We start from the raw sequence: 27,872 nt of genomic DNA on the forward strand, positions 1-27,872 counted from the left end.
GAACCTAGTTCTTCATTTTTAGAAACCGGTTTCGGAAGAGACATCCGTCGCGGATGCAAGTCTCGCGAGAAAGTGACCCTCTATCGCGGTATTTCTCTGTTTCCAGAATCCTTAGCGCGAGGCGGAAAAATACTCATTTATCCCCAGCTTCTGTTGATTAGCTCATTTTCACTGCGGCCTCTTCGCTTTCTGTGTTGCAGTTTCTCTGTGGGAAATGGCGGCTCCCGAGCAGCCTCTACCGCCGATGGCAAGAGGATGTCAGAGCTCTGCTTCACTCTCTCCGTCACGGGGCGACCGAACCCTTCTTGTGAGGCACCTGCCAGCCGAGCTGACTGCTGAGGAGAAAGAGGATTTGCTGAAATATTTCGGGGCGCAGTCGGTGCGCGTCCTGTCAGATAAGGGACGACTGGTAAGGGCGCTCCTGTCCCAAGCCGCCGTGGAAGGCCCTTGACTCGGGGAGGGGGAAGCTTTGACAGAAGGAAGACGGAAAAGAGTGGGAAAATGCGCTTGTGTAGTGAGGGCGTGTCTATCTTTCCTCTTTAATGTCCAGACATCTTGCGTACCAAGTGAAGTTTTAATTGGCTTGAGCCTGCATTAGTCACAGCGCCGCCGAGAAGGGCAAGGCAGAAGAGTGGCTTATGTTCCCTTTTCTGATCCATCCGGGGAATCTCGAAACTACTCTGAATTTGAGAGCATTTCTTTTAGACTCAGTACTCAAATATAAAGTACAAAGGACTTTGCAAAAATGTTGGTTCACGTATATGCCACTGTGAAGATATTCATTAAAATAGAGGAGAAACTACAATAGTAACTTCAGTAAGCCAGTTATAGAATTTCTACTAGATTTTTTACGAAGAAATTACTCATAAAATCTTTTTCTAAAGTAAAGTGAAAAAAATAAAAAGGGGCACCTGGGTGGGTCAGTGGTTGAGGCTTCATTTCTTGATTTCGGTCAGATCGTGTTCCGTGGGAGGTGAGATGGAGTTCCTCTCCGGCTACCCGCAGAGCTTGGACCCCGCTTAGGATTCTTTCTCTCTCCCTCGCCCCTCTGCCCCGCTCATGCTCGCTTGCTCGCTCTCTCTCTCTCTCTCTCTCTAAAATAAAATAAAAATAAAATAAAAATTTATTTCTGACGGAATCTTTGGGGAACAATATTTTGAGACTGCAGGAATTTACTCAATAACTTCATTTGCTTTTATGCCTGAAAATGTTTTAGATGGGTTTCGCTCCATTAAAATAGTACGGTGATGTTAAGTTTCTGCAAGATGGTCTATGATGCAGCGAAATCAGTGGTTTTAGTCTCCTCTGGTGATTCTAATATGCAGCCAGGGTTAAGAAGTACTGAGAAGAACGACCAGTTTTGATCAAAGTGTCATGTATACCAGCAAGTACAAGTATTCTGTGTTATTCAGTTTAAATACACTCTGATTAGGTCATGTTGGATCAGATCTGACAAAATTAGAATGTGTGATATAATATAAGCAACTCTTGACAACAACTCTTTCACAGCATAAGGATTCATTTACTTTTGACTTATGTTTTTTTTGATGGTTTTTAAACTATTTACAGTTTATATTGAAAAATAGACTTCTCCCATTGAACCCTTATTACAAGGATAAATTACAAAGGAAACATGCACTTAATGATCTTCTGTTGGTAAACATTTTTAAACTTCGCATTTATCTTATAGAGGAAAGTTTTTAAGATCTTCATATATATTATAAATTGCAGATATTTGTATATTGAGATAGTTTAAGAGTTGTCCTGTGTATAGTAGGGGTTTTTAAACTTCTGGTCTATTGGACTATTTAAAAGCATGTGTAAAACATACTGTATATGTGTATACACCTTCGTATTTAAAAGGCTACATAGCTGTCATCTCAAGGAACTCTGAAGCAAAAAAGATTCAGAACCACTGTACTGCAATTAATTATCAGTTAAAACAATCTCGATTTTCCATCCTTTTCCATGACTTTATTAATTTTTGAAATCACTGTCAACTGGTGAAGTATCAGACTTCCTTATGGAAGACTGAAATTATGTTACAAATAATTTGTACCTTAATTACTTTTCAGAAACATACAGCTTTTGCTACTTTTCCTAGTGAAAAAGCAGCTATAAAGGTATGACTTTTTTATTTATTTTTTTTTACTATTAAAGTTGTCAGCAATTTCGTATTAACTTATCTTTGTTCAAAAATGAAATGTGATGTTAAACCACAGTTTTCAAAAGCAAAAGGGTCTGTATTTCAAGAGTTTTCTTCATAGACTGCATTTGGTTTATCAGTTGGCAAATCTTCTTCAATGTTTAGGTATTTGGAAATTAGAATAGATTCACTGGAGGGGCGCCTGAGTAGCTCAGTCAGTTAAGCATTGGACTCAGGTCATGATCTTGCAGTTCGGGGGTTTGAGCCCTGTCAGGCTGACAGCTTGGAGCCGGGAGTCTGCTTCAGATTTTGTGTGTCTCTCTCTCTCTCTCACAATAAATAAATAAATAAACAAACAAACAAACATAGATTAACTGGAAAGCAAATTAAGATTGAATTGTAATTTCATATGTAATTTCATATGTAATTAAAAATAAATTCTAAAGGATGCAAAGATTGATAACTCTCTTTAACTGCAAGGTAAGATGTTTTAAGTATTAAAGGGAAAATACATGTATTTTAAAAATCCTAGGGATTCATTCACAAAGAAGTTGACCTTTGAGGTAGACCTTTAAATGATTAGTTGGATTTTGAGAAGAAAACAAAGGGAGATGAGCCCTTTCAGGTTGGGTGAACACTAAGTGAAGCTGTCAAACATGGAAAGTTGTAAGTAGAGCAAGAATTAAGGGTTGAAATGGAAATAGGACTTGGAAAATAGGTTGAGATCTAAATTTGGGTGGGAGGGAGGGACTGAATTTTGTTTAGTAGATATTAAGGCACTGATAGTTTTGAGCTGGCCAAAATATAGTCAGATCTGTGAAAATATCTGGTAGAGTTCATGTAATGGATTAGATGGGGAAAAACTAAAGGTAGGAAGACCAAATGGAAAGCCAGGACAAGAGAAGTGTTATAATGGGCAAGGCAAGATAAAAGGTCTGAGTAAATCAATAAGAAGACAAAGGAAGAAGTAGGTATACACTTGGTAGAGATTGAGTTTGTAGGTCTTGTGATTCCTATACATAATTAGGTTTGAGATTTTTGGGCTGAGGTATTAGGTTATTACATTAGCTGACATTAAGGGCAGGATTTAAAAGATAACTTGCAAAGGTAGATAATGAATTCAAATGCTATCTGTTAACTTTGAGGAGTCAGTGAGCTACTTCTGTGGAAATATTTTTAATACAGTTAAAAGTATGGCTTTAGAGCTGAGACAAGCTCAAAATGGAGTTTTTTGAATCAGGTGAATGGGTATGGTTGCCCAAGGAAGACAGACCAGCAAAGGAGAATGAGAAGAAGAAGTTGAAAAGGAAGTAGAACTACAAAGTAAGTAGCTGAGAGAGGTGGGGGAAATTAGCTAACATTAAAAATGAAAAACCATATATCCTTAAAGAGAATATGTATGACATCCATTTTGCGAGGAAGAAAATAATAATAAAGATTTATGTTCTCATTGAGGCTCACATTCTCTAAAGGGGAGGCAGATTATAAATAATAAACATAATTGTTTAATATTTTAGAAAATGATAAATGCTATGGAATACAAAGGAAAAGGAAATAGGATCAAGAGTGCTAGATGGGAATGGTTAAGTTGCTGTTGAGGTGATAAGGGTCATATTTGAGTAACGATTTGAAGGAGGTGAAGGACGTTAGCTAAGAGAGTACCTGGGGAAAGTACATTCCAGGCAGAATAATGGCTGGAACGAGGGCTGTAGTATGGGAGAACGTCATGTTTAAGTAAGCCAAAGTGGCTGAAGCAGACAAAATGAGGGAGAAATAATTGGATTTGAGGTTAGAGAAGTAATAGAGGCCATATCATGTAGGTGTTCTTTTTTTTTTTTTAAAGTTTATTTAGAGAGTGAGCAAGAATAAGCAGGGAGGTACAGAGTGAGAGGGAGACAGAATCCCAAGCAGACTCTGTGCTGACAAAACTCACGAACCCTGAGATCATGACCTGAGCTGAAATCAAGAGTTGGACACCTAACCAACTAAACCACCCAGGCGACCCTCATTTAGGTATTCTAAGGATCCTAGATTTTACTCTGAGTAAATGGGGAGCAATTGGAATATTTGGAGCAAAGCAGTAACATAATCTAACATATCTTTAAAAGGATCACCTTGGGTGTTGTGTTGAGAAGAGATGTAAAGCAGGGAAGAGTAGAAACAAGGAAATCTGTAAAAAGGTTATGGTGGCAATTTAGTTCAGAGATGATAGCTGTTTGGAATGAGGTGATAGAAGTAGTTAGATGCTGGATATATTTTGAAGATAGAAACAAACAATTTCTTGATGTGGGAAGAAGTCTTACAGATGATTCCAATATTTTTGACATAAGTGAGTAGAAGAATGGAGTTATACCAGCAACTGAAATGTGAAAAGTTCCAGATAGAAAATATTTGAGGGGATGAGGAGAGAGCATTAGTGGCTCAGTTTCTGAAGTGTGAGAAGTTTGAGATGTTTGTTTGACACCTAACAGGAGCCATCCTGTAGTTTGGATATGTTTTCTTGGACTTCAGGACAGGTTTGCGCTGAGGTTATGAATTGGGGAATTATAAGCATAGTGATGGAATTTAAATTTAGGATGCTGATTAGATCACCAAGATAGTAGCTGGAAAGAGGGCCCATAATAGAATTCTGGCATATGCCAACATTTAGAATTTGAGAAGGCACAAGCCAAGAGATTAAGCAGTAGAAACCAGTGAGCTAGGAAGCAAACAGCAGGAAAGTATGATGTTTTGACACCAAGTGAAGAACATGTATCAAGGAGGGAGTGATCAACTGTGTTAAATGCAGTAAGATGATGATTGAAAGTAGACCATTGGCTTGGCAGTACAGAATTTGTTGTCTTTGCTAAGCAGTGCCAGTGGACTGAGTTGGCGACTGGATGGGAGCAAAGGAATTCTAGGTAAAGGGCTTAGGTAATTCTTAAGGAGTTTTACTGCAACAGTAATTAAAGGAGGGGAGAAGAGCAAAGTGGGATCAATGGATGAAGAAAAACAAATTAGGATGGGAGAAATAGAAGCATATTTGTGTGCTAATATGGACGATTTAGTAGAGGACAGAAAATTAAAGAAGACTTCCCATACAGTTTCAGGGAGCAGAAGAGAGACTCTTGAGTAGATGAGAGGGTGGGATTTAGTATACAAGTCCAGCAACTGGATTGAGATTAAAAACATGACTAGTTAATACATTATAGCAGAAGGTAGAATATGTAGATGCATATGCTGGTAGATGGGAGTTATAGTGGGAATCTGAAGTTCTCATATAGTTGTTTCAGTTTTCCCAAAGTAGGAAGCAAAGTCCTAGGGTAAAGAATGGGAAAGGAATGTTGTGAGGGTTGAGGAGCCAGGAGAAAGTACAAAATAATCTTAGAAATTAGTAGAAAAAATGAACTAAAAATGAGATATGTATGGCATCATTAAGTTCCACTCCAGATTTGTGGTTGTGGTCATGAATTTAAAGTGAGTCCAGGCTGATTGTGTTTGTTTTTTTAACCTTTTCAGTTGCCTAGGTATAGGCAGATATGGATTTCAGCAGATTTTAGTTTTGGTAAGTGATAGGAAGCAGTCCCTTAATAAACGACAAAGGCTAACCAGCCTGACGTTAGAAATGGGTAAGAAATAGCCAAGGAGATATTAATAGCATTAACAAAGAACGTGTGTAAGTTAATATATAGATGTTCTCTAACAAATAATTTTTGGTGGAATTATAAAATATTTTACTCTTGCTTTTCCAACTGAAGGCATTGACAAGACTTCATCAGCTGAAACTTTTGGGTCATACTTTAGTTGTTGAATTTGCAAAAGAACAAGATCGAGTTCATTCCCCATGTCCCTCTTCAGACACTGAAAAAAAGAAAAGGTATGTAGATAGGTTTTCCTAAAATTTTAAAGTGTTTTTAATCAATTGTGTTTCTATTGGGTTGTCTTCAGACCAGCAAGTAAATGATTTCAGATAATAAATGATACATCTCTTGAATCTAGTGTATTATATTTATGTTTGTTCTTAATTGTGCATTAGGAATCTTGAGTGTTGATTTAATATTAAGAATTTAATCAGTGTGAAGTGAGAAGAGGGTAGGGTGAAAAGTAATCAATTTTAAGTGGAGGAAAAGTAATCAATTTTAAGTGGAGGAATATAACTAGACTTCAATTTTAAGTGGAGGAATAAAGCTAGTATAAGTCCTTGTATTACAGATAGCAGGGTATCATGAAAAGGCATGGCCTTTGAAATCAAAGACTTGTATTTAGTTCCCAACTGTAACTCTTTGTAGTTATAAAACTTATAAATTTGCTTTGCACTAGTGGTTCTCAGAGTACTCCCTGGACTGGCTGCATCATCTGCACCCCAGATTCTTGGGGTGCCTGGGTGGCTCAGTTGGTTAAGCATCCATCCAGCTCTTGATTTCAGATCAGGTCATGATCTCACTATTCCTGAAATTGAGCCCTGTGTTTATTATCTGTCAACACAGAGCCTGGCTGGGATTCTTGGTCTCCCTCTCTCTGCCACTCCTCTGCTCACTCTCGCTCTCTCTCTCTCTCTCTCTCAAAATAAATAAATAAACATTAATGAAAAAAGAAATACAGATTCTTGAGCCTTACCCTAGTCCTACTGAATTTGAAATTTGGTGGGGGGAAGGGTAGGAAGGGGAAGATAAAGCCCAGCAGTCTGAATTGTAACAAACTCTTTAAGTGATATTGATACATGTTAAGAAATTTGAGTACCACTATTGTATACCGTGTGAACTCCAGGGGTATTTTTTTTGCTTTTTGTTGTTGTTTTTTTGTCTGTTTTGTCAATGAGATTTGTCATACCATCTTCATAGGGTTTCATTGAAGAGTAAAAAGACTAAGTGAAAATGTGTGCCTTGTATAATGTCTAGGATAGAGAAGGACGTTTACTAATGTTGATTACTATTTACCTTTCTTTTGCTATTTGTTTGAGAAATGGTTGGAAGTTTTATTTATTATGGAACTATTTTCGTAATACAGTACCATGTTTGAAAAGGTAATATGTCTTTTCTGTATGCAGTTTTTTTACTCTATTTCTAAAGATAAGATCAACTTTGATTCTGTATTTTTTAGATCTGATGATCCTGTGGAAGATGATAAAGAAAAGAAAGAACTTGGTTGTTTAACCATAGAAAATGGGATTGCACCAAACCATGGGTTAGTATTTTTTGTTAGTGTCTTGTTGTTTTTTCAGTTTTGTCATTCAGAGTGTGTGTGTGTGTGTGTGTGTGTGTGTGCACGTGTGTGTGCCTGTATTGCAAATAAGATGTTCTACAGGATATTTTATTATCTGTCATGTATATTTTTAACATGTTGATTGAACATTTTCACCAGTTAGAGTTTGTCACTGAATTTGGGACCATTAAAATGTTAAGAGCTATAAGGGCACCTGGGTCGCTCAGTTAAGCATCCGACTTTGGCTTAGGTCATGATCTCACAGCTCGAGCCTGGAGCCTTCTTCAGATTCTGTGTCTCCCTCTCTTTCTCTCTGCTCATCCCCTTCTCACACTCTTTCTCTCTCTCTTAAAAATAAATGAACATAAAAAAAAAATGTTCAGAGCTATAAGATAAGCTCTGGTAAGAAATACCTTTTTTTAGTGCAGTCAGAAAGCAAGTTTCTTTTTAAATGTACTTATTTGGGATTATTAGGAACAAGGTAAATCTAAAAGTACTGAATTATGTGAGCAATTTTGTATGTTACCTAAAAGTGAGTTATTGATACGAAATTTACTAAAACATGATAAACATTTTAAATATTTTTTTAGGCTGACTTTTCCTCTGAATTCATGTCTCAAGTATATGTACCCACCACCTTCAAGCACAATCCTAGCAAACATAGTAAATGCTTTGGCAAGTGTGCCTAAGTTCTATGTACAGGTAAGTAGAATGAAACATAACTTTCCTCAAAGTAAATGCTTAAATGACTTCATAAGTTATTCTTCATGCTAATTTTTATACTTTTCATAACAGTGTTAATCAGACTAATTCCAACATGCAATGATATTATAGTAATTAAAGGTGTCTTAGTTTGGGTTGCTATAACTAAGTACTGTAGACTCACTGGCTTATAAACAGAAAATTATTTCTAACAGTGCTGGGGATTGGAACTCTGAGATTAGGGTGCCCGCAAGGTTGAGTTCTGGTAAGGGCCCTTTCCTGAGATGCAGGTGGCTGTTTTCTCTTTGGATCCTCACCTTGCTGAAAAAAGGTGAGAGAGCTCTCTCGGGTCCGTTTTATAAGGGATACTAATCCCATTCATGGGAGTCTACCCTTAATGACCTAATTACTTCCCAAAGGCCCTACCTTCTAAGACCATCCATCACACTGAGTGTTAGGATTCAGTATATGTATATGGGTGGAGGTTCAGTCCGTTGCAAAAGGTAATGAAGTGTTACTGGATTCAAGTAGAAATTTTTCTAAACTGTGGTATAAACATAGTAATATGCTTACTATTAATAATACTAATAAACAATGTAATTTGGGAAATATAATTTCTGGTAATTTTTGTTACTTAAGCATACACCTTTAACATATAGATTCTTTCTTAAAGAAAAAGGCATAGTAGACCCTTAAGCAAATGCTTGAAAGTATTGATAGTAGTAAGATACTTTGAGGTTCAAAATGTACACGATATTTACTTTCTTTATTGTACCTTCTGTTTCATAATTCTACAGTAATTAAGGGGAAAGACATAACATTTTGATAGCATTCACATTGCAAGAACATGACATTTTTAATAATGAGAATAATAGTATTTGTAGAATTGACAAACAGTTCAGGAAGGCTAATCTTCTGAGATATACCAGCACCTGGTATTATCCCTGTTTTGGGATAAGGCAAGAGGTGGCCAGCCTTTGCACTAAATCAGGAGTGTTATTGCAAAGTTTTAAATTACATAAAATATAAGATGTGAGTTGAATCGGGTGCCTAGGTGGCCCAGTTGGTTAAGCATCCAACTTCGGCTCAGGTCATGATCTCACGGTTTGTGGGTTCGAGCCCCGCGTCGGGCTCTGTGCTGACAGCTTAGAGCCTGGAGCCTGCTTTGGATTCTGTGTCTCCTTCTCTCTCTGCCTCTCCCCAACTTGTGCTCTGTCTCTATCAAAAATAAATAAATGTAAAAAAAAAAAAAAGACGTGAGTTGAATCGTCATTTTATTATATGATTTTAAATGTGTTTCTGCTTTAAGGTTCTTCATCTTATGAATAAAATGAATTTGCCCACACCTTTTGGACCAATTACTGCGCGACCTCCCATGGTAAGAAATCTCTTAGAATTTTAAAGATTTACAACATCTCTTCTGAGGTGGGATTATTTAGGATAAAGTTCACAAATATTGTGCCAGTAACCTCTAATGTGCATTGAAAATAAGGGACAAATACAAAGTTAATAGAACATTAGTCAAATGAACAATTAAAAGTGGAAAAAAGCCAGAACATGAAAGAGATGCATTTGGTAATAGAGGCCATCATTTCTGTGATATCTTTTTTTTTTTTTTAACATTTTTTTAAATTAAGTAAGCTCTACATCGTGGGGCTTGGACTCATGCCCTTGAGATCTAGTCGCATGCTTGGGGTGCTTGGGTGTCTTAGTTAAGTGTCTGACTCTTCATCTCAGCTCAGGTCTTGATCTCTAAGACCATGAGTGTAAGCCCTGTGTTGGGCCCCATGCTAGGAGTGAAGCCTACTAACGAAAAAAACAAAAAAACAGAAAGAGTGGCATTCCTTACCTACTGAGCCAGCCATTGGCTCCCTAGAGGCCATCGTCTGCTGCCAGTGTTGTTGTTCAGTCCTCTGATCCAGAACATTCTGCCATTTTATAAAATAATTACATTCAACAATTATGAAAATTTCCATTGTTTCTGGTTTTACTGCATATAGAACTTCATTTGCAAAAGACAAGAAATGTTGCTAATAATTTTTATTAGAATTTACTGTGCAAACCTATCAGTAATTTAGATCATCTGTGTCTGCTGTTGAATAATTCTAGTTTCTATTTTGGTGTTGTACTCTTAGTATTTGTTTAGACAGTAGCATAGAGAAATTATTTTGAGTCCTAACATTTAAGTAGAATATTTGCTTTTCTACTATGTATTGCATATTGGCTACTTTTCTAATGTCTATACTATTAACCTTGATAATATTTTGTAATCCCAACATCTCAATGCCTGGCACATTACAGGATTATTAGTTAAGATTAGGCTAACTGTTGGGTGCATGGGGGCTCAGCTCAGTTGGTTAGATGTCCAACTCTTGATTTTGGCTCAGGTCATGATCTCGTTGTTTGTGGGATTGAGCCCTGTATCAGGCTCTGTGCTGAGAGCGTGGAGCCTGCCTGGGATTCTCTCTCTCCCTCTGCTTCTCAGCCCCACAAGCTCACATGCACACTCTTTCTCTCTCTCAAAATAAAAAATAAACAAAAAAAGATTAGGCTAACTACTGTTAACATAAAACTCAAATCTTAGTCACTTAACATAGTATAATTTATTTCTTATGCATGTTAAGTCCATCCCAAAATGGACAGAATGGTGTTGTACTCTACTGAATCATTCAAAAGACATAACTTCATTACGTGCATTCCCATATCAGTGAGGGTATTACCATACATCTTGCAGATCAAGAAGGAAGAGAGGATTATGGGTGGATTTTTTTTTTTTTTTTTTTAATGCTAGCATTTTGTTGGCTAAAACTGTTGTATGGTGAAATCTAACTGTAGGAGGTTTGGAAATTTAGTCCAGCTAGGTGCGAAGGAGGAAGAAACAAGTTTTGTGATCAATTAGCCATCTTCTGTAGCAGGTGTTACTCAATGCTGCATGTGTAAAAGAATATCGTGAGGGAAAGAGATCTGAGAATAATGTGTCTGGATGGAAATAGTTTTTCTGTTCTATAAATATCATAGATTGCTGTAGTCTTTTTGTTTTTTCTTTTAATTAGTATGAAGACTATATGCCATTACATGCACCTCTTCCACCTGCATCTCCTCAGCCACCAGAGGAACCTCCTTTGCCAGATGAGGAGGAGGAATTATCAAGTAAAGAATCAGAATATGAAAGCAGTGATGATGAAGACCGACAGAGGTTTGTAATATCAAGTAAGATTTGTTTAGATTTGAAGAAACAGAATGATTCACTTGCTCTTATTAAATTTTGCCTGTAATTGTTCGTAATTTGGGGTGATTAGAATTTGTCCCCAACCCTCCAAGTCTTGACCATGCATATTAGGTACAGATTAAGACCTGGGACTATATATTAAGACCTAAGGAAAAATTTTTGGATTATGAGTGATTTTTTAGATTGACGCTTATGATACTATAAAGTACAATTGATCCTCATTATTTGTGGATTGCTTATTTGTGAATGTGCCTACCTGCTAAAATTTATTTGTAACCCCAAAATCATTACTTATAGATAGGGCTTTTATAGTCTTTTGCCAATGTGGGCATGGTGCAATGATGAAAAATTTGAGTTGCTTGACGTGTGTATTCCCAGATGAGGTATAACAGGGTGACATTCTGCTCCCATACTGTTAACAGGTATCCTTTTCGTGGTCTATTTAATACTAATCTTTTCACATTTTTATGCTGTTTGTTGGTGATTTTGCTGTTTAAAGCGGTTTCCAACCATAGTGTTGTAGTTCTGTCTAATGTTTACAAGATCAAGGAGGCTGTGATGTGCCTGATGGAGAAAACACATTAGATAAACCTTGTTCAGGTTGGAGCTGTAGTGCTGTTGACTGTGAGTTCAGTGTTAATGAATCAACCATATTTAAAATAAGGTGACCTTAAACCATAAACACATAAAACAAGGTGTTTATAGATCAGTTGGTGAAATGTTAGAGAATAGGCTTGCAGGAAACTAATCCTGACTTTCCCCTAGGGGCATTGATTCATTCATTATTCACTAATTCTTTGTGGACACTTTTTTTGGCGGAGGGGACACTTTATAAAACATAACTCTCTCGAATAACAAGAATAAGAATAGATTGTATTCATATTTTTTCAGCTTATTCCGTGAATTTTATTCACCTCTGACTATTTCCAGAGCATTTCTGAGGGATTTTATGCAAAGCCATTCATAGTTACTAATGCAGGTGAATTTATTGGTTGTTCTTGACAGCCTACATATATTTTATTTAAAGATTCTGGTGAAAAGCAGTAAGTTGTTAATAATGTCCAGGTGTATAATCCATAGCATAGCCTAGAATAGGAATTGCTAAACATTTTCTGTATAGGGCTAGAGAGTTCTGTTATAGTAGGAAAGTAGCCGTAGACAAACCTAAATGAGCAGATTTGGTTGTGTTCCAGCACAACTTTCTGTTTACAAAAACAGGTGGCTGGCTGAATTTGGTCCTAAGGCTGTTAATTGGCCAATCCCTCCTCCAGCAGACTAGTATGTGCACATGATGGGAATCTTTTTATTTTTCCTTGTTTTTTAAGATTATTTATTTATTTTTAAAGTTTAATTGTTTTAAGAGAGAAAGACCAAGTGTGGGAGGGGCAGAGAGAGAGAGAGAGAGGGAAAGAGAGAATCCCAGGCATGCTCCACACTTGAGTGTGGATCCTGACACAGGGCTTGAACTCAGGAACTGTGAGATCATGACTTGAGCCAAAATCAAGAGTTGGATGGTCAATCAACTGAACCATCCAGGTGCCCCTAAGATTTTTTATATTTAAGTAATCTCTACACCAAACATGGAGCACACCAACTGAGCCAGCCAGGTACCCCATAGGTTGGGAATCTTAGGTAACTGTACAGAAGTCAGATACAGGAATGGTTGACAGGAGTCAAAACCCAAGCAGAGAATCTAGGCAATAGTTACAAATAATCAGTAAGAATTTCACTATTAATTGAGTCAGTGTTCACTTAAGTAGTGGCTCAATACATATATTCTTTCAAGAGAAATAGTTAAAATCAAAGTGTAGGTGGAGCCAAAACTACATAAATGGGGTGACCAGAGTGTCTTCAATAGAGACATTTTAGGAAAGCTGACAGCTCTTGATAGACTATAACTTTAACTTGTTACTGAATAAAGAACAGCATAGAGTGTTGCCTTGTGTTAATTCCATAACCTCTGTAAATTTTACTTTCTTTGTAAAAATTATGCAAACTGGTGAAAACTCTGTTGTTTTATTTAGGTTTTCATTTAAGGATATAGTGAGGAATTCTCTAAGTAATTCATCTTGAGTAATGAGAATAGTCTTTGCATGAAACAGTCTCTGGTTTCTGCTTTTCCAGTATCTTCTGGAAATTAAAAAAAAAAAAAAAAGGAAAAACAAAAACCTGTACTGTTCATTCAGCAAGTATTTGTTGATTACCTACCTAACTTATGCCTGGCAGTGTTGTAGAGGCTTAGTGTACTTTGAGCAGTTTGTGAACAGAGGCATGTTTTTGTATTACTAGATTTATTCATAAAATTTTGGGTAAACTATGATTGTTAAGAGGCTTTATGTTTACATAGCATAAGCTTACATTTTTCCTCACTTAGATTTAAAGCTTATGTTAATGACTTAATTCTCTTTTCTTGAATTTTGTGTGCATGTTTATTTTGCTTCCAAATTTCACAAATGTAACTATAGATATAGAGCTATCTATGACTAGTGGTTTTTGAGCTTGTGCTCTGTGGAAACACCATGTCCGATCTTGTGGAAGATACAAAAAAGCCTAGACAAGATCTTTTCTAAATATTATTCACACTCACGATGAAGATAAACTACATACAATGTATCAATTGTTACACCTTGATAGTTATTTATAAACTACTTCAGAGTATAGTACTGTATTTGAAAACATTGTTCTCAACTTATCTTGTTTGTGTAATGATTCATGTGCAACAATTATACACAAAATGCTTTAAAATAAAAATACTTCAGTTTAGGCTATCTTTAATTAGAAGAAAAGTCAGTCAATGAAAGAGAAAAGTTACATAAGTTGTTGTATTACTGTATCCTGTTTTAACTTTTTGGCATCAGGTGTAGTCATTTTATTTGAACAACTAATAATTTTTATACTAAAACGTATCTTTTAGAGATAAATTGAAACTAAGTAAATTTCCAATTCCTTTAAAGTAAGATGAAAGTTGACCAAGGAAATTTAGAATATGAGCTTATTTTAAATTATTATCTTAATTGATGGCTTAGAAACTATACTTAATGGAGCCCTGGGTGGCTCAGTTTGTTGAGCTTCCGACTTCAGCTCAGGTCATGATCTCGCGGTTCATGAGTTTGAGCCCCACATTGAGTTCTGTGCTGACAGCATGGAGCCTGGAGCCTGCTTCAGATTCTGTGTTGCTCTCTCTCTGCCCTTCCCCCACTCGCACTCTGTCTCTTTCAAAAATAAACATTAAAAAAATTTAAAAAAACAGACTATACTTATGCTACATAAATCCTAATTTACTAGAATATGTCATTTATACTTATAGCTTAATTTATATTATATGCGCCTACATGAGGAATTTTTTGTTTTTATTTTTCTTTCCCTAATGTAGAATGACCAAACTAATGGAACTAGCAAATCTTCAGCCCAAAAGACCAAAAACAATAAAGCAGCACCATGTTAGAAAAAAGCGAAAAATAAAGGATATGTTGAAAACACCATCTACTGCACACAGGTAATTTTGTTTTGGGTTATGAAATAAGCATTTTCTGTGTACTTTGTCTACTTGCTTAACTCATGTCATTTAAAAACAGTTATGGCAGATACTTTACTTGCCTGTTTGCCATGGAATTCTATGCATTTTAATATCTTAGATAAAATTATCATTAATTGCAATTTTAGTTTGTTGGGTTTTTTTTAGCTATTCTACAATATAATTTCCCTTGAACTTGTAAGTAACTTCATAGAGAGTTTGCTAAAAATCTTTTTTCCATTTGAAAGGAATGAGTCTTATTTTTTTAAAGTTTCATATTAAATATAAATATGATGTATGTTTCTTACCTATGTATGTCTTGATATCACAGTCCCATGCTTTTAATCTCTATAGCAGCACAAATAACTAAAGATAAGTCATGTGAACCAAATTCAGTTTTCCAATAGCCACATTAAAGGAGTAAAAAGATGCAGATGAAATTAATTTTGATAGTATATTTTATTTATCCCATAATATCCAAAATATTATTTTAGCTTATAATTAATATAAACAATTATTGACATTCAACATTTTTTTGTACAAAGTTGTTATATTCTTGTGTGTATTTTATATGCTTATATTTTAATTTGGAAAGCAATATTTCAAGTGCTCATTAGCCACATGTTTGGCTAGTGGCAATTCTGTTGGACAGTACAGCTTTATTGTACAGCATACAGAATACAGTACATAAACATGCATATATTAAACATAGAATGAACTTCTTTGTGTATTGGTAAATATCCTCAAGTTTGGAATCAGTAGTCCCCAAGTACTGTCTCTGTCATCTAATGAGTGATATCCCTTAATCTCAATCTCCTTGTCTAACTAGGAATTTAATAATACTCATATTAGAAAATTTGTTAGGATTTATTGAAGTATTAAATGGAAGTTACTTTGTGTAATGCTTATAGTATTATGAGCACTTTATCATTGTTATGGTAAATATGAAATGAAGTTTTACTCAGGATTTTATTTGCAATTACAAAGTAATGCTGTCACTGTTTATAAACAGCAGTTTACATCCAGTGCTGTTACCTTCGGATGTATTTGACCAACCACAACCTGTAGGTAATAAGAAAATTGAATTTCATATATCTACTGACATGCCATCTGCATTTAAGAAAGATCTAGAAAAAGAACAAAATTGTGAAGAACAAAATTATGGTAAGCATATTCTAGTTCTTTATTTAATATGCTATGTAAAAATTCTTAATCTGCTTTTTGTGTTAGAATTAAATATTTGAAATATGCAGACTTCCTTAATATCATGAAATACTATCCATTTTGAACTTTTTCCTGTAATCAAAATTAGTGCTTAATGATGAAACCATCACTGTTGCCTTTTGCTAGTAATGAACTATGGGGTGAAATTTAGTCTGTTTTTTGCTGATGTTTACACTAAAAATACAATAGAAAAGTTTCTTCTGTTGACTTATGTTTTCATTGTTAGATGTGATGTTGTATTATTGATTAGGAAACAAGCTATGTGGCTATTGTGTCTGTGGTAGATTTCATGTAAATTTTTTTTTTTTTTTTATCCAAAAGACACGGAAGATTGTTTACTAAGATGGTGTTAAGTGTAAAGATTATTAACATTACAGATACTTTTTCTGCTTACTTTAGGCATTAATTTGATATTATAATAACATTCCTTTTTTTTTAATCTTGTTTTTTAATTTTGGAAATAATACGAGCTTATAGAAAATAAACATATAAAGTAACATTTTAAGAGTTAACACCTCAAACCCCACTGTGCCCTATCTTACTCCATAGAGACAGCCATTGTTAATAATGTAGAATATAGTTATTCTTCAGACCTTATCCTACACATGTGTAAACACGTTTTCTTTTTTTTTTTAAATGGGCATCATGTTTTATGTATTTGCCATTCACTTAATATTGACTTATTGAAAGTGTAGAGCATAGCAGACTTTGTGCTCAGCACTAAAAGACAAGGTAGGCATCGTCTCTGACCTCTTGGAGTTTAAAATCTAGTGGGAGTGGCTTACTGTATTAGAACATAAAATATATACCTTATTTTGTTTTATGGTTGCATAATACTACATAGTCTAGTTGCATTAATCTTTATTTTTATTTTTTTTTAATGTTTATATATTTTTGAGACAGGGAGAGAGAGAGAGATAGCATGAGTGAGGGAGGGGCAGAGAGAGAGACACACAGAATCCGAAGCAGGCTCCAGGCTCTGAGCTGTCAGCACAGAGCCTGATGCAGGGCTTGAGCCCACGAACTGTGAGATCATGACCTGAGCCAAAGTTGGATGCTCAACTGACCGAGCCACCCAAGTGCCCTTCATCAATCTTTATTTAACCGTGCTCTGTTGGTAGAAGTTGCGGTTGTTTCTGTTTACTATTTGAGAAACCACTGGAACATAAATTTTTGCACATGTGTTTTTGAGCACTTATGTGAATATATGATCAGAGTTCCAATAACTGTTAGAAAGTGAGTGGAAAAACTGCTTTTAAGTCCTTTCTCATGGTTAGTGAGAAGGCATTACCTTTTTTTTTTTTTAAGAGAATGGTATGATGCCTCCATCTGTACTCTTTTCCTGGCCCTGCTGGTATTAGGGTTGGGCTTGTGTCAGCCATCTGACCATAATCTCCACCAGAGAGGCAGCATGTGCAGTACCCCGGCCCCAGAGCACAGTGCCCATCACAGAAGAGGAGATAATAAATATTGTGAGAAACAACCAAGATGATCCAAGTAAACTGCTTGGCCTGGTCTAAATGTCTAAATATTAGCTATTGTTGTTTAATAAATGAACAGTAGGTAGAGCACAGATAGCTCCTTTTTTGTTTGTATATATGTATACACACACATATATATATACACACATATATATACACATATATACATATATATACACACACATATATGTATGTACACATATATATATACACATATATACATATATATATACACATATATACATATATATATATATCCACACATATATATATTTATTTATTTATTTATTTATTTAGAGAGAGTGAGCCCAACCAGAGGAGGGACACAGAGAGAGAGGGAGAAAGAGAATCCCAACCAGGTTCTTATGCCATCAGCGTAGAGCCCGATTCAAGACTCAAACCCACAAACTGAGATCATGATCTGAACCAAGATCAAGGGCCCAATGCTTAACTGACTGAGCCACCCAGACACCCCTATATTTTTCTTTTTGTATATTTTTCTTTCTTGTTTCCTGTTAGTCACCCTTACATGCAATATTTTTAGTTTTTAGTTTAATTTTCTCAAAGGTTTAGACCTGTATGAGAGGGTAATAGTCTTCCCATTCTACATCAGTGCAAGTAGTAATGTTGAAGTAATAGTAGAAGCAGTCTTAAAGTTTTTTTTCTTATTGATGCTTTCAGGCCACAGGAGATCTGTTTGTACAACAATTTTTCAACATTACGTACAAACTTTTGTAATTCTAAATATGGCATATCCTTTGCACTATTTTCATAGCTTTTTAGTTTTTTGGTAGTATGACTAGAATTTTTCTAGTGAATGTTTAACCCTAACCCTATCCTTCCCATACCAGTTTAATTTTTGCTGAAGGTAAAATTCATGTTTTGTAAATGAAATCTTTAATGTTGCTATATAAAATTTAAAATTTGCCATGTTGGGGCACCTGGATAGGCCAGTTTGTTAAGTGTTAGACTTCAACAGTTCAGGTCATGACCTTGCAGTTTGTGAGTCCAAGCCCCACATTGGGCTTTGTGCTGATAGCTTAGAGCCTGGAGCCTGCTTCAGATTTCGTGTCTCCCTCTCTCTCTGCCCCTCCCTGCTTGTTTGTTCTTTCTCTCTCAAAAATAAATAAACATTCAAAAATTTTTTTAAAATTGCAGTGTTTTTGAATTTTCCTAGTCAGTAATCTCTTAAGTATGAGTACTTGTTTTTCTGTACTTCTTGCAGGATCCAAGAGTCGGATTGACTTTTTTTTTGGTGGGAGAGTGGGGAGAGGTTTAATGAAGTTTTTTTGGTAGCTTTGAATGAAAGTGTCTTATGATTTCAGCAAATGTTCTGATCTTAATCTTTTAATCTTTGATGGTTGTTTTCTAATATTCTGATGTAACATTATGAAGTCATCAAATGCATTGTATAATCTTGAATGACCACATGCCATTACAGAATGCCTTTGATAGTTATGTAATTTATTTAATGAATTGCAGATTTCTTTCATGTAATTATTCATAGTTCAGAGTGGGTAGGTTAAACAAAATACTGTTGACACCCCCTCCCCTCCAACACACATTTCTGCTTATCTTGCTCACCACATTTAATCAGATATCCCCTCTGGCACCTCGAGCTAAATTCCTTGAAAATAAATTCATTTTCTTTCCACTTTGCAGGCTCTTACAGGTAGCAACACAAAGCAACCATTTGGCTGTTTAGCTTTTGTCTGTGTCTGTTTCATGTTACAGTGACAGAGTTTAATAGCCGTGATAAAAACCATATGGTCTGCAAAGCCTAAAATATTTGCTATTTGAACATATACAGAAAAAGTTTGCCTACAGAAAAGTTCTAAAGCATTGAGAAAAACACTACAGAGTTTTAGTGCCAGAAGATACCTTAAAATGGAAAACAAAGCCTGTTTTGAAGGGAGGAATTTTTAATTGCTGATGTTAACATTAACTTTTAGATTTACCTGCTACTGAAGGTGATGCACCCAATGTAGGATTTGGAAAAATCTTCCCCAAACCTAATTTGAACATCACAGAGGAGATTAAAGAAGACTGTGATGACATGCCATCAGAGTGTATTTCTAGAAGGGAGTTGGAAAAAGGCAGAATTTCTAGAGAAGGTAATTTTGTGAAATAAACCAGTGCTCATTCCATTTCTTTGATGCTTCAGAAACAACAAAACTTTTCATGTTCTTTACCATATTTAAGGCATATCCTTCAAAACATCTTTCCAGTTAATGTTTTTAATCACTTTTTTTTAATTTTTAATACCCATATTCGGTAGGGAGGAAAGTGTCTCTCAATACGGTGTTTTCAGTCTATATATAATTGAAAAAAATTTTTGTTTTCATTCCTAAAACTTTCATATGACATTTAAAAAAATCAAGTGGCCCATAATTTGTAGTTCTATATTCCAAATGCAGTAGATATATCATCACAATATTGTGTCTGAGATGCATGCAAAGCAGTTGTTTGTTTTAAAAAAAAAAGTTTCAATTTTGTAGTGATTAAAGTTTGTGTTTATGGATTTTATTTCCTAACATGATAGTTTTTATTTCTAAAGAATTTTTCCTGTTTCACTACATTTTAGGAAATTAGGGGTTTTAATTGACGTGTAGCATGTTATAATTTTTTCCATAATAATGGGAAATAACCCTCCAACTAGCATTTTTGCATAGAATGTCAGTTGTTAGGAACTGATAATTGACACTTAATAGGAGTAACTGTATAGGGATTCAGAAGCCACAGTTTGTATGAAATGCTTGATTATCAGGTTTGACTAAATTAATACTTACATTTGACTGTGTTTGTGCCTGGTGGTTTGGGAAATTGACTTTAAGCAAAACAGTGACACAAATGGTTGATAACATTAAATTGCTTCAGTCTTTTTAATAAAGTAACATCATAAAGGAGCCTCAATAATAGATATTTTATTGGATAAGTTTTGGTTATTCTAGATGACTGAAATTCTTTTTTTTTTTTTTTAATGTTGATTTATTTTTGAGAGACAGAGAGAGATAGAGCATAAGTGGAGGGAGGGGCAGAGAGGGAGGAAGACCCAGAATCTGAAGCAGGCTCCAGGCTCAAAGCTGTCAGCACAGAGCCCCACGTGGGGCTCGAACTCACAAACTGTGAGATCATGACCTGAGCCAAAGTCACATGCTTAACTGACTGAGCCACCCAGTGCCCCTAGATGCCTTAAGTTCTTAAATTTATTTTCATATTATCAACTCACATTTTTAGTGGGTATTTTTGTTAATAATACTGCTATTAATAGCTGTAGTTTTGACAATTTCATATGCTTTTTTCATCTATTTAACATTTGTATTTGTTATTATGGTTTTTCTTTGAAAAAAATTAATGAAAAAATACTAATTTTATATTGTTTTGTTTTCCTTTTAAATAAGAAATGGAAACACTTTCAGTTTTCAGAAGTTATGAACCTGGTGAACCAAACTGTAGAATTTACGTAAAGAATTTAGCTAAACATGTTCAAGAAAAGGTAAGTTGAAATTTATAAATTGGCTTTTTATTTTACCTTTTTTTTCCCCCTGAACCTTCTTATTTTTCTTTTTCTTATTAAAATTCTAGGACCTTAAGTTTATTTTTGGGAGATACGTTGACTTTTCTTCAGAAACACAACGGATAATGTAAGTGGAAGCATATTCTTAAATTTTTTTATTTTATCTGTTACAAATTAACCCCTTTTTATCCCAGCATTTTCCCTGTTGCATAAGTTTTAGATATCTAAAGCAGTAGTCAGCAAACTTCTTTGTAAATGGGCAGGTAGCAGACATTTTCTATTTTTAATTTATTACAGGCCATAAAGTGTCTACTCAGTTCTACTGAGCTACTCAGTTCTACTTTTGTAGTATGAAAGCAGGCATAAACAATACATAAACTATTATTTATGGCTGAGTTCCAATAAAACTTTATTTATACAAGTAGCATAAATTCCAGTGTTAGTCCCCAGTTGTAAAGCAGTGGTTCTCAAACTTTACCCTGAGTAAAAATCACCTGGAGAGCTTGGTAAAAACAGTTTCTTCAGTCCATCTGGGTTGAGGTAGACCCATGAATTTGTATTTCTAAAAAGCTCATGGATGATGCCAAAGCTGCTGGTCCAAAGACTATACTTTGGAAACTACTGCTTTAATAACTCATGCAGGAATATATAGCAGTCAGGCCTAATTTTCAGATTCTTAACATTGGTAGTAATTTCCCTTCTTTTAATTAGTCTGCATTAAGCAAGTCTCCCACTTTTTGTGAGAGCAAAAGAAATGGATGTGATTTGTAAATGAGTTAAAAGCTAATGTTTAGAGTTAGAATATCATTCTTTAAAATGCCATCATTAGTGTCCCATCCAAGTACTAACCAGGCCCGACCCTGCTTAGCTTCCGAGATCAGACTAAAATGCCATCATTAGTTAACTCAAGTATTTAAGACCCTCAACCATATAAATTAGAAGTAGGGAAAAGTAGAAAAGGAAAAGAGAGAGACTTGAGTAGAGGTAAAAGAGTGGAGATAAAAGAGTAACTGGAACTAGTTAGTCTTGTTTTAATCTTTTAAAGTCTGTCTGGCTTGTTTATACTTGTCAGTGGCAAATATCTCTTCTTATACCAATAGTTTCTGTTGCTAGGCATGCAAAATACTGGTCCTTTTTCTTGTTTCTACTTTTGAATCATTATAAGAAACAGAAGAATATATGTATGAAATGTTTAGTGTACATAAATACATATGTGTGTGTGTGTCTATCCATTTCCTCTGTTTTTTTGTATTGCTGCATTTAGAATTTGAGAGGAAAGATAATTCTATATGGAGAAAGCTGTATACGTCAAAATGATCAATTAATTGTTTTCCATGGGACTTGTCATGTGAATTAAAAAAAAAATTACTGCATTTTTAAAATGCTTTGTATGGACTATCACAGTTGTAGGCAGTACTTTCGTTGTAAATTACAGTTTGGTTTTTCCGATTTTCTAATATAGTTTTCCAAAAAATGTTGAAAAATGAATATGCTATAAAATAATAGAACACTACACTTAGAATAAAAAAAATCTGGTATCTGTTTCACTCTATCTGTATGACCTTGAAGAAGTCACTCATTCTCTGTAGGCGTCACTTGTAAAAATGATTTTGACTAGATAATAAAGTCCGTTTCTACTTTGAAATTCTATGTTACTTTTCTGTGGTACCTCTCAGCCTTTCTGTTCTTGGTTATGTAGTTGTTTTTTGTCACTTGGGTAGATAGTATTGAGTTGGCTGTATGAAATTTTTTAAAAATAGAGCTACAAAATAAAAATTTAAATTTGTTTTCATAGTTTCTAGCAATATAATTTTTAAACTATGTAACTACAGCATGGCAGAGTATCTCTTTGACAAGCACATGTTGGGAAACAGTGATAATGAGAGCTAAGCCTTAGGCTGTCTTCCCATCGCCACATGGGTGACTTCCCTGGTCACCGAGGCAGTGCATGTATGTTGGGGTGACATTTTCCCTTTTCTATAAGTTGTACCAAAACATCTACTTAACTTCCTTCATTTGTAACATTCCTTCAAACAAAGTAATTTGGTACCCCCCCAAAAAATAAATAAAAATAAACTACCTAAATACATTTAACATAGCTTTAAAAAGCTAGATATAAGCACATTGTCAAACTTATATTACGTAGAATCAATTTTAGAACAGAATACAAAACATAATTTTAAGAAGTCTTGAGTAATGTTCTAATCAGACACTGTAGTCATTTATACTCTGAAATAGAAAAAATTTTAGATGTTTGACACATTTCTATTCCCCTCATCAAAATTGTTTGACATTCTTTAAATCAAAACCTCTTTTTCTTCCTTGACTTCTAGGTTTGATATACGTTTGATGAAAGAAGGTCGCATGAAAGGACAAGCTTTCATTGGACTTCCAAATGAAAAAGCAGCAGCAAAAGCCTTAAAGGAAGCTAATGGATATGTTCTTTTTGGAAAACCTATGGTGGTTGTATCCTTTAAACAGTCTTTTCCAAAGACAATGTGTCTTTTAAGCAGAAGGGTATACTTGCAACTAATTTTTATGTTATTGTTAAGAAGTCTCAACACTTGGCATTCTAGCTCCAGATGCTCAGTTACAAACATACTTAGCTGAATCAGGTGGTTGTTTAGATTTTTATTGGAGAATAGAGGAACCTCAGCAGCATGGAGTTATTAAAATTTAGCCATGTTTAAACATTTCATTTCTACAGCTCAGTAGTACATTTTTATGCTAAGCCTAAAAGACTATAGTATTCACAAATCCACTAGGAGTCATTTAAAAAAGATAAGATTCACTGCAGTTTTACTGTTTTATTTTGTGATTCATATTTCTATTTGAAAATTTACCAAAATATATTATTGATTAAACATTCTGCTTTTAGTAGTTAATGCAGTTTGCAAGATAGAAATCAGAGGGATATATGTAGTGAAGGTCCAGGTGTAAAAAAAAATGACTATAAAGAAAAGGTAAATTTTTTACTTTTGCAAATCATGAGCAGCAGGTGGGCACTCAAAAAAATATTTGACAAATGTCTGAGAGTAGGAAGACAAGTATAAGAGATACATTTTAAAAACTGTACTTCTGGAGCACCTGGGTGGCTCAGTCGGTTGAACATCCGACTTCGGCTCAGATCATGATCTTAAGGTTCATGGGTTCAAGCTCCACATCAGGCTCTGTGCTGACAGCTCAGAGCCTGGAACCTGCTTCAGATTCTATGTCTCCTATCTCTGCTCCTCCCCTGCTCACGCTCTGCGTCTCTCAAAAATAAATAAACATTAAAAAAATTTAAAAACTGTACTTCTACCCTATATTAGAATGTTCTTAATAATTATTTAGAGAGGATTACTGTCATGTTTGTGAAGGAAACCTTAATTTTTAAATATTAGCAATTTGCTCGATCTGCTAGACCAAAACAAGATTCTAAAGAAGGAAAAAGAAAGTGTTAAAAATTAATAAAGGTAAGTGTGCATATAACATAATAAAAGAACAAACTGTCTTGAGATAAAATTAAGGAAAGATAAAAGCCTGATAGTGATAAATTCGGTATCTCCTAAGGTTTTTAAAGGATGTGAATCAATTGATCGATCCACCCATGTCTCTATCTCTCTGTGTCACTGTGCAATTAATTCTCAGTGAATTTCAAAATTTTAACTACCTTATGAATAAAGCCCATATGTATGTAAAAATTTAGTTTGGAGAATGAATTTATGAGAGGAATGAGTCTTTGTCTTAAATCTTTTTCTAGCTAGAGGAAAGCAATGCTTCTTAAACTTTAATATGTACTATGGTATTCCGAAGGTCTGATAAAACAGTTTGCTAGGCTTCCCCTCACCCTCACCCATTTTCTAACTCAGTAGGTCTGGAGTAGGGGTCTTGGGTAGTCAGTCATCCCAGTTTTCCTGTGCTGAGACTGGGAAAGTGTCTACCAAGCCAAGACAAATTGGTCACTCTTAATGGGCCTAAGAATGTGCATTACTAATTATATATGTCACAGAACTATTTACATATTTTTTGAGGCAAGAAATTTTTTGCCTTTCCAATAAGTAATTTTAATGCATACTTAAGTAATTTAATGATTAGAAGTGGTAGAATTAACCATTTTAAGCTTCAAAGTTTGTGTTACATTGTTTGATTTTAGGAAATCAAATGAGTAGAAATACATTCATTTTGTTTTATTTTAAATCTTCCTGCCTTTATAAACTGGAGGAACATGAAATAACTTGGTCAACTTCACTGGTGTTAAGCTGAAAAAAATATAATTAAGGAAAATTTTGCAAAATGTTTATTTCTTTTGTGAAATGCCATGATAATTTGAATTTTGTGAAGTATATATCCTGATGTAGTCAGAATTCTTACAAATACCTTAATGGACTAGTTAAAAATAAACAATTTTCAGTGTGTGTTTAAAAAAGTAATTTATTTGTAAATATAATGTGAAAATTGAGAAAAAAATTAAACTGCATTCTGCTGTTCTTCTTTAGAAGCATTCCTGCGTAAATACTGCTGTAATACTGTCATACAAAGTGTATCCTTTCTTGTTGTATCCTTTTTGGGGCAGTGTTTTTTGTTCTTCCTAGAAATGTTTTGTCACTTTCCCACTCATGGATTCAGAATAAGCAATAGTTTTTTATAATTTTATTCAAATGAGTTATTTTTAAAATTATCAACATTGATTGGACAAATCATTTATGTGGTGTTTTTTTTTGTTTTTTGGGGAGTTTTTTTGTTGTTTGTTTTTTTGTTTTTTTGTTGTTGTTTTTTGTTTTTTTGTTTTTTTTGCTTTGTTGCTGAATTTTCTATGCCGTTCTTGAGGTTATGTAATTTTTCCAGGGAAAGTTAGTGAATCAGGTCAACGTATTTACTTGGAGAATGTATGCATTTGCTTTAACACAGAAATTAGTCTTGTTTCTTATATTTATGTATTTCCTAAACCTAATTCAGTAACATGCCTTCTGTTTTATGATGTATCTGGTTTAGGTGTTCTATATAATGTGTTGTAAATTTTGTTTGGGGAAAGGATTTTTTTCATTTAAAAAAGTACACATAATGAAAATTAAAATAACTGGATTTCCTTGTCAGTTCCAAATAAGAGGAGCAGACCTCACATCTCAGGTTTTAATATTGATATGTCTTTTGAGATAGATAGCAAGCAGAAGTATCTTTTTTCCTCTTTCTTTTTCTAAACAAAACAAAAGGAATAAGAAAAGAGGAACAGAGAGGAGAAGACATAATGTTGACTCAGGGTAGCACATTAAGTGAAAAGAAACAATACTGGTAGGTATACATAATAACAATGGTTTCCAGACTAGTTGATGACCGGTATTACCCAAAACAGTGGTTTTTAATCCTGGCCACATTTTGGAATCACCTGAGAAACTTTTCAAAAATACTGATAAAGAAAAAAGAAAAAAAACCCTGAAAAATAACACTATTGCTTAGGTTTCTCTCCATTTTGATTTAATTGGTCTGGCGTACAACATAGATACTGGAATTTTTCAACTCTCCTAATGTGTGACCAAGGTTGAGAACCACTGAGGAAGGATTTTTACATATAAAGATTCCTGGGCTTTCTCCTAAAACTAATAAATCAGAATTTCTGTGAATGAGACCAGGAATCTAATTCGAAAAGGTTCCTTCAGTAGTTACAAGGGCTGACCAGTATAGATACTACTTAGATTAAAATAGTTAGATGCCTAGCCATCCAACCTTCTACAAGTAGGAAAATCAAGAATTAGAGCCTCTACATTTCTTGCAAATTCTATTACTAGTACTATGAAAATAATTCCAAATTCTGTTAATAAATTATCACTCTAAGAGTACGAGAATTTGCAGATGTTGAAATTGCTATTTTTTAATAGAGACAGTTAAAATGTTTTATTTTCTAATGTTATAAATCCGTTTCCATATAAGCTGTTTATGTTGACAATCAAAAATTTGTAGTACTGACATGATTCACTAATTTTCTAAATATAAATGTTTTAGCTTTTAGTTATTTTAAAACAATTGAAATGTTTTATAATCATTATTTTTAATGAATTCTTACGGTGTTTTAGGTTCCTTTTGCTTCCATGTCTTCCAACTGCTTTCCAACTTTGAGGAGAAGAAATTGACACCTGGACTATGGAACTGTGCGTAACAGCTTTTAAAGTATATTTAAAAATTAAATCTATATGCATTTAAATCTGTTTATTGGGGATATATTACATGTATTTTAATCATCTTCCTCATATATAATAAATTATTTTCTTTCCAATAAATGTTCTTAATTTTTTCTTTATATTTAATACATTTGGAAAGTGTAATTTGATAATTACATAAAAAATTTTCCAGGTAAAAAAATGTTTTTTTCAGGTAATTTTACAATACTAAATAGAAATTTTCTTTTATGATTATGGATACAGCTCTTTTTTCATTCTTACCTGGATACCACTGCACTCACATACTTTTTTTTTTTTTTTAATAATGTTACTGCTTATTTCTTGTAATTATTTTAGGAGTGGTTTGTTTGGCTATGAGTTTTGCTGTTTTTTGTTGTTGCTTGTTTTGTTTTAGTAGTGGGAGATTTTTCCCACTTCAGGGGATTTGTATTCTTGTTCTTAATTGTCTTTTATTTTGGTGCCCCCAAACCTTAAAGGTGTAAATGTTTCCCATACAAAAGTATCCTGTTGTCTTAGTGAAATTAGTTTCAGCTATGTGTTAATATAAAACTTTGATATATTTAATTTGTTTATTAAAAGTGTCCTGTGAATATGTAATAGTAGCTTCATCTTAGAATCACTGCCCATCTTTGGGTCTTTGGGTCTTTGTTAGAAAGCTGTTGTGAATCACAGTTTATTCTTCATAGCATTGTGAAATAAAGAAAATAGAAATTGTAAAGGTAA

General features: G+C 34.4%; 1 protein-coding gene across 5 annotated transcripts; it reads left to right on the forward strand.

Annotated features, from left to right (window-relative positions):
• The first annotated feature begins 104 nt into the window (after positions 1–104).
• RNPC3 (RNA binding region (RNP1, RRM) containing 3) lies at positions 105–27,872 on the forward strand. Of its 5 annotated transcripts, none has more exons than XR_006296682.1 (17): positions 105–409; positions 2,076–2,123; positions 5,884–6,002; positions 7,226–7,309; positions 7,918–8,029; positions 9,339–9,407; positions 11,083–11,225; positions 14,632–14,754; positions 15,785–15,936; positions 19,430–19,591; positions 20,879–20,973; positions 21,063–21,121; positions 23,328–23,460; positions 24,378–24,449; positions 25,473–25,531; positions 26,187–26,265; positions 27,045–27,872. XR_006296682.1 is itself a non-coding variant. In XM_043575708.1 (15 exons), the coding sequence occupies exons 1-14, from the start codon at positions 215–217 to the stop codon at positions 24,435–24,437; spliced, it is 1,554 nt and encodes a 517-aa protein (XP_043431643.1). In that variant the 5' UTR covers positions 105–214; the 3' UTR covers positions 24,438–24,449; positions 27,045–27,872. The 5 variants fall into 5 exon arrangements, 1 of the variants encoding a protein (XP_043431643.1); XR_006296681.1 differs by having other exon boundaries at positions 25,473–25,516; XR_006296683.1 differs by having other exon boundaries at positions 110–409; positions 15,788–15,936; positions 25,473–25,516.

This window comes from Prionailurus bengalensis, chromosome C1 (assembly GCF_016509475.1).
Source record: "Prionailurus bengalensis isolate Pbe53 chromosome C1, Fcat_Pben_1.1_paternal_pri, whole genome shotgun sequence".
Taxonomy (NCBI): Eukaryota; Metazoa; Chordata; class Mammalia; order Carnivora; family Felidae; genus Prionailurus; species Prionailurus bengalensis.

Excerpts from the sequence above, each read along its gene's own strand:
- RNPC3 (XM_043575708.1), top strand. The coding sequence starts at position 215 with ATGGCGGCTCCCGAGCAGCCTCTACCGCCGATGGCAAGAGGATGTCAG. Across the intron at positions 19,592-20,878 it reads AGGCAGAATTTCTAGAGAAG|AAATGGAAACACTTTCAGTT; the intron begins GTAATTTTGTGA and ends CTTTTAAATAAG. Across the intron at positions 21,122-23,327 it reads TCAGAAACACAACGGATAAT|GTTTGATATACGTTTGATGA; the intron begins GTAAGTGGAAGC and ends CTTGACTTCTAG.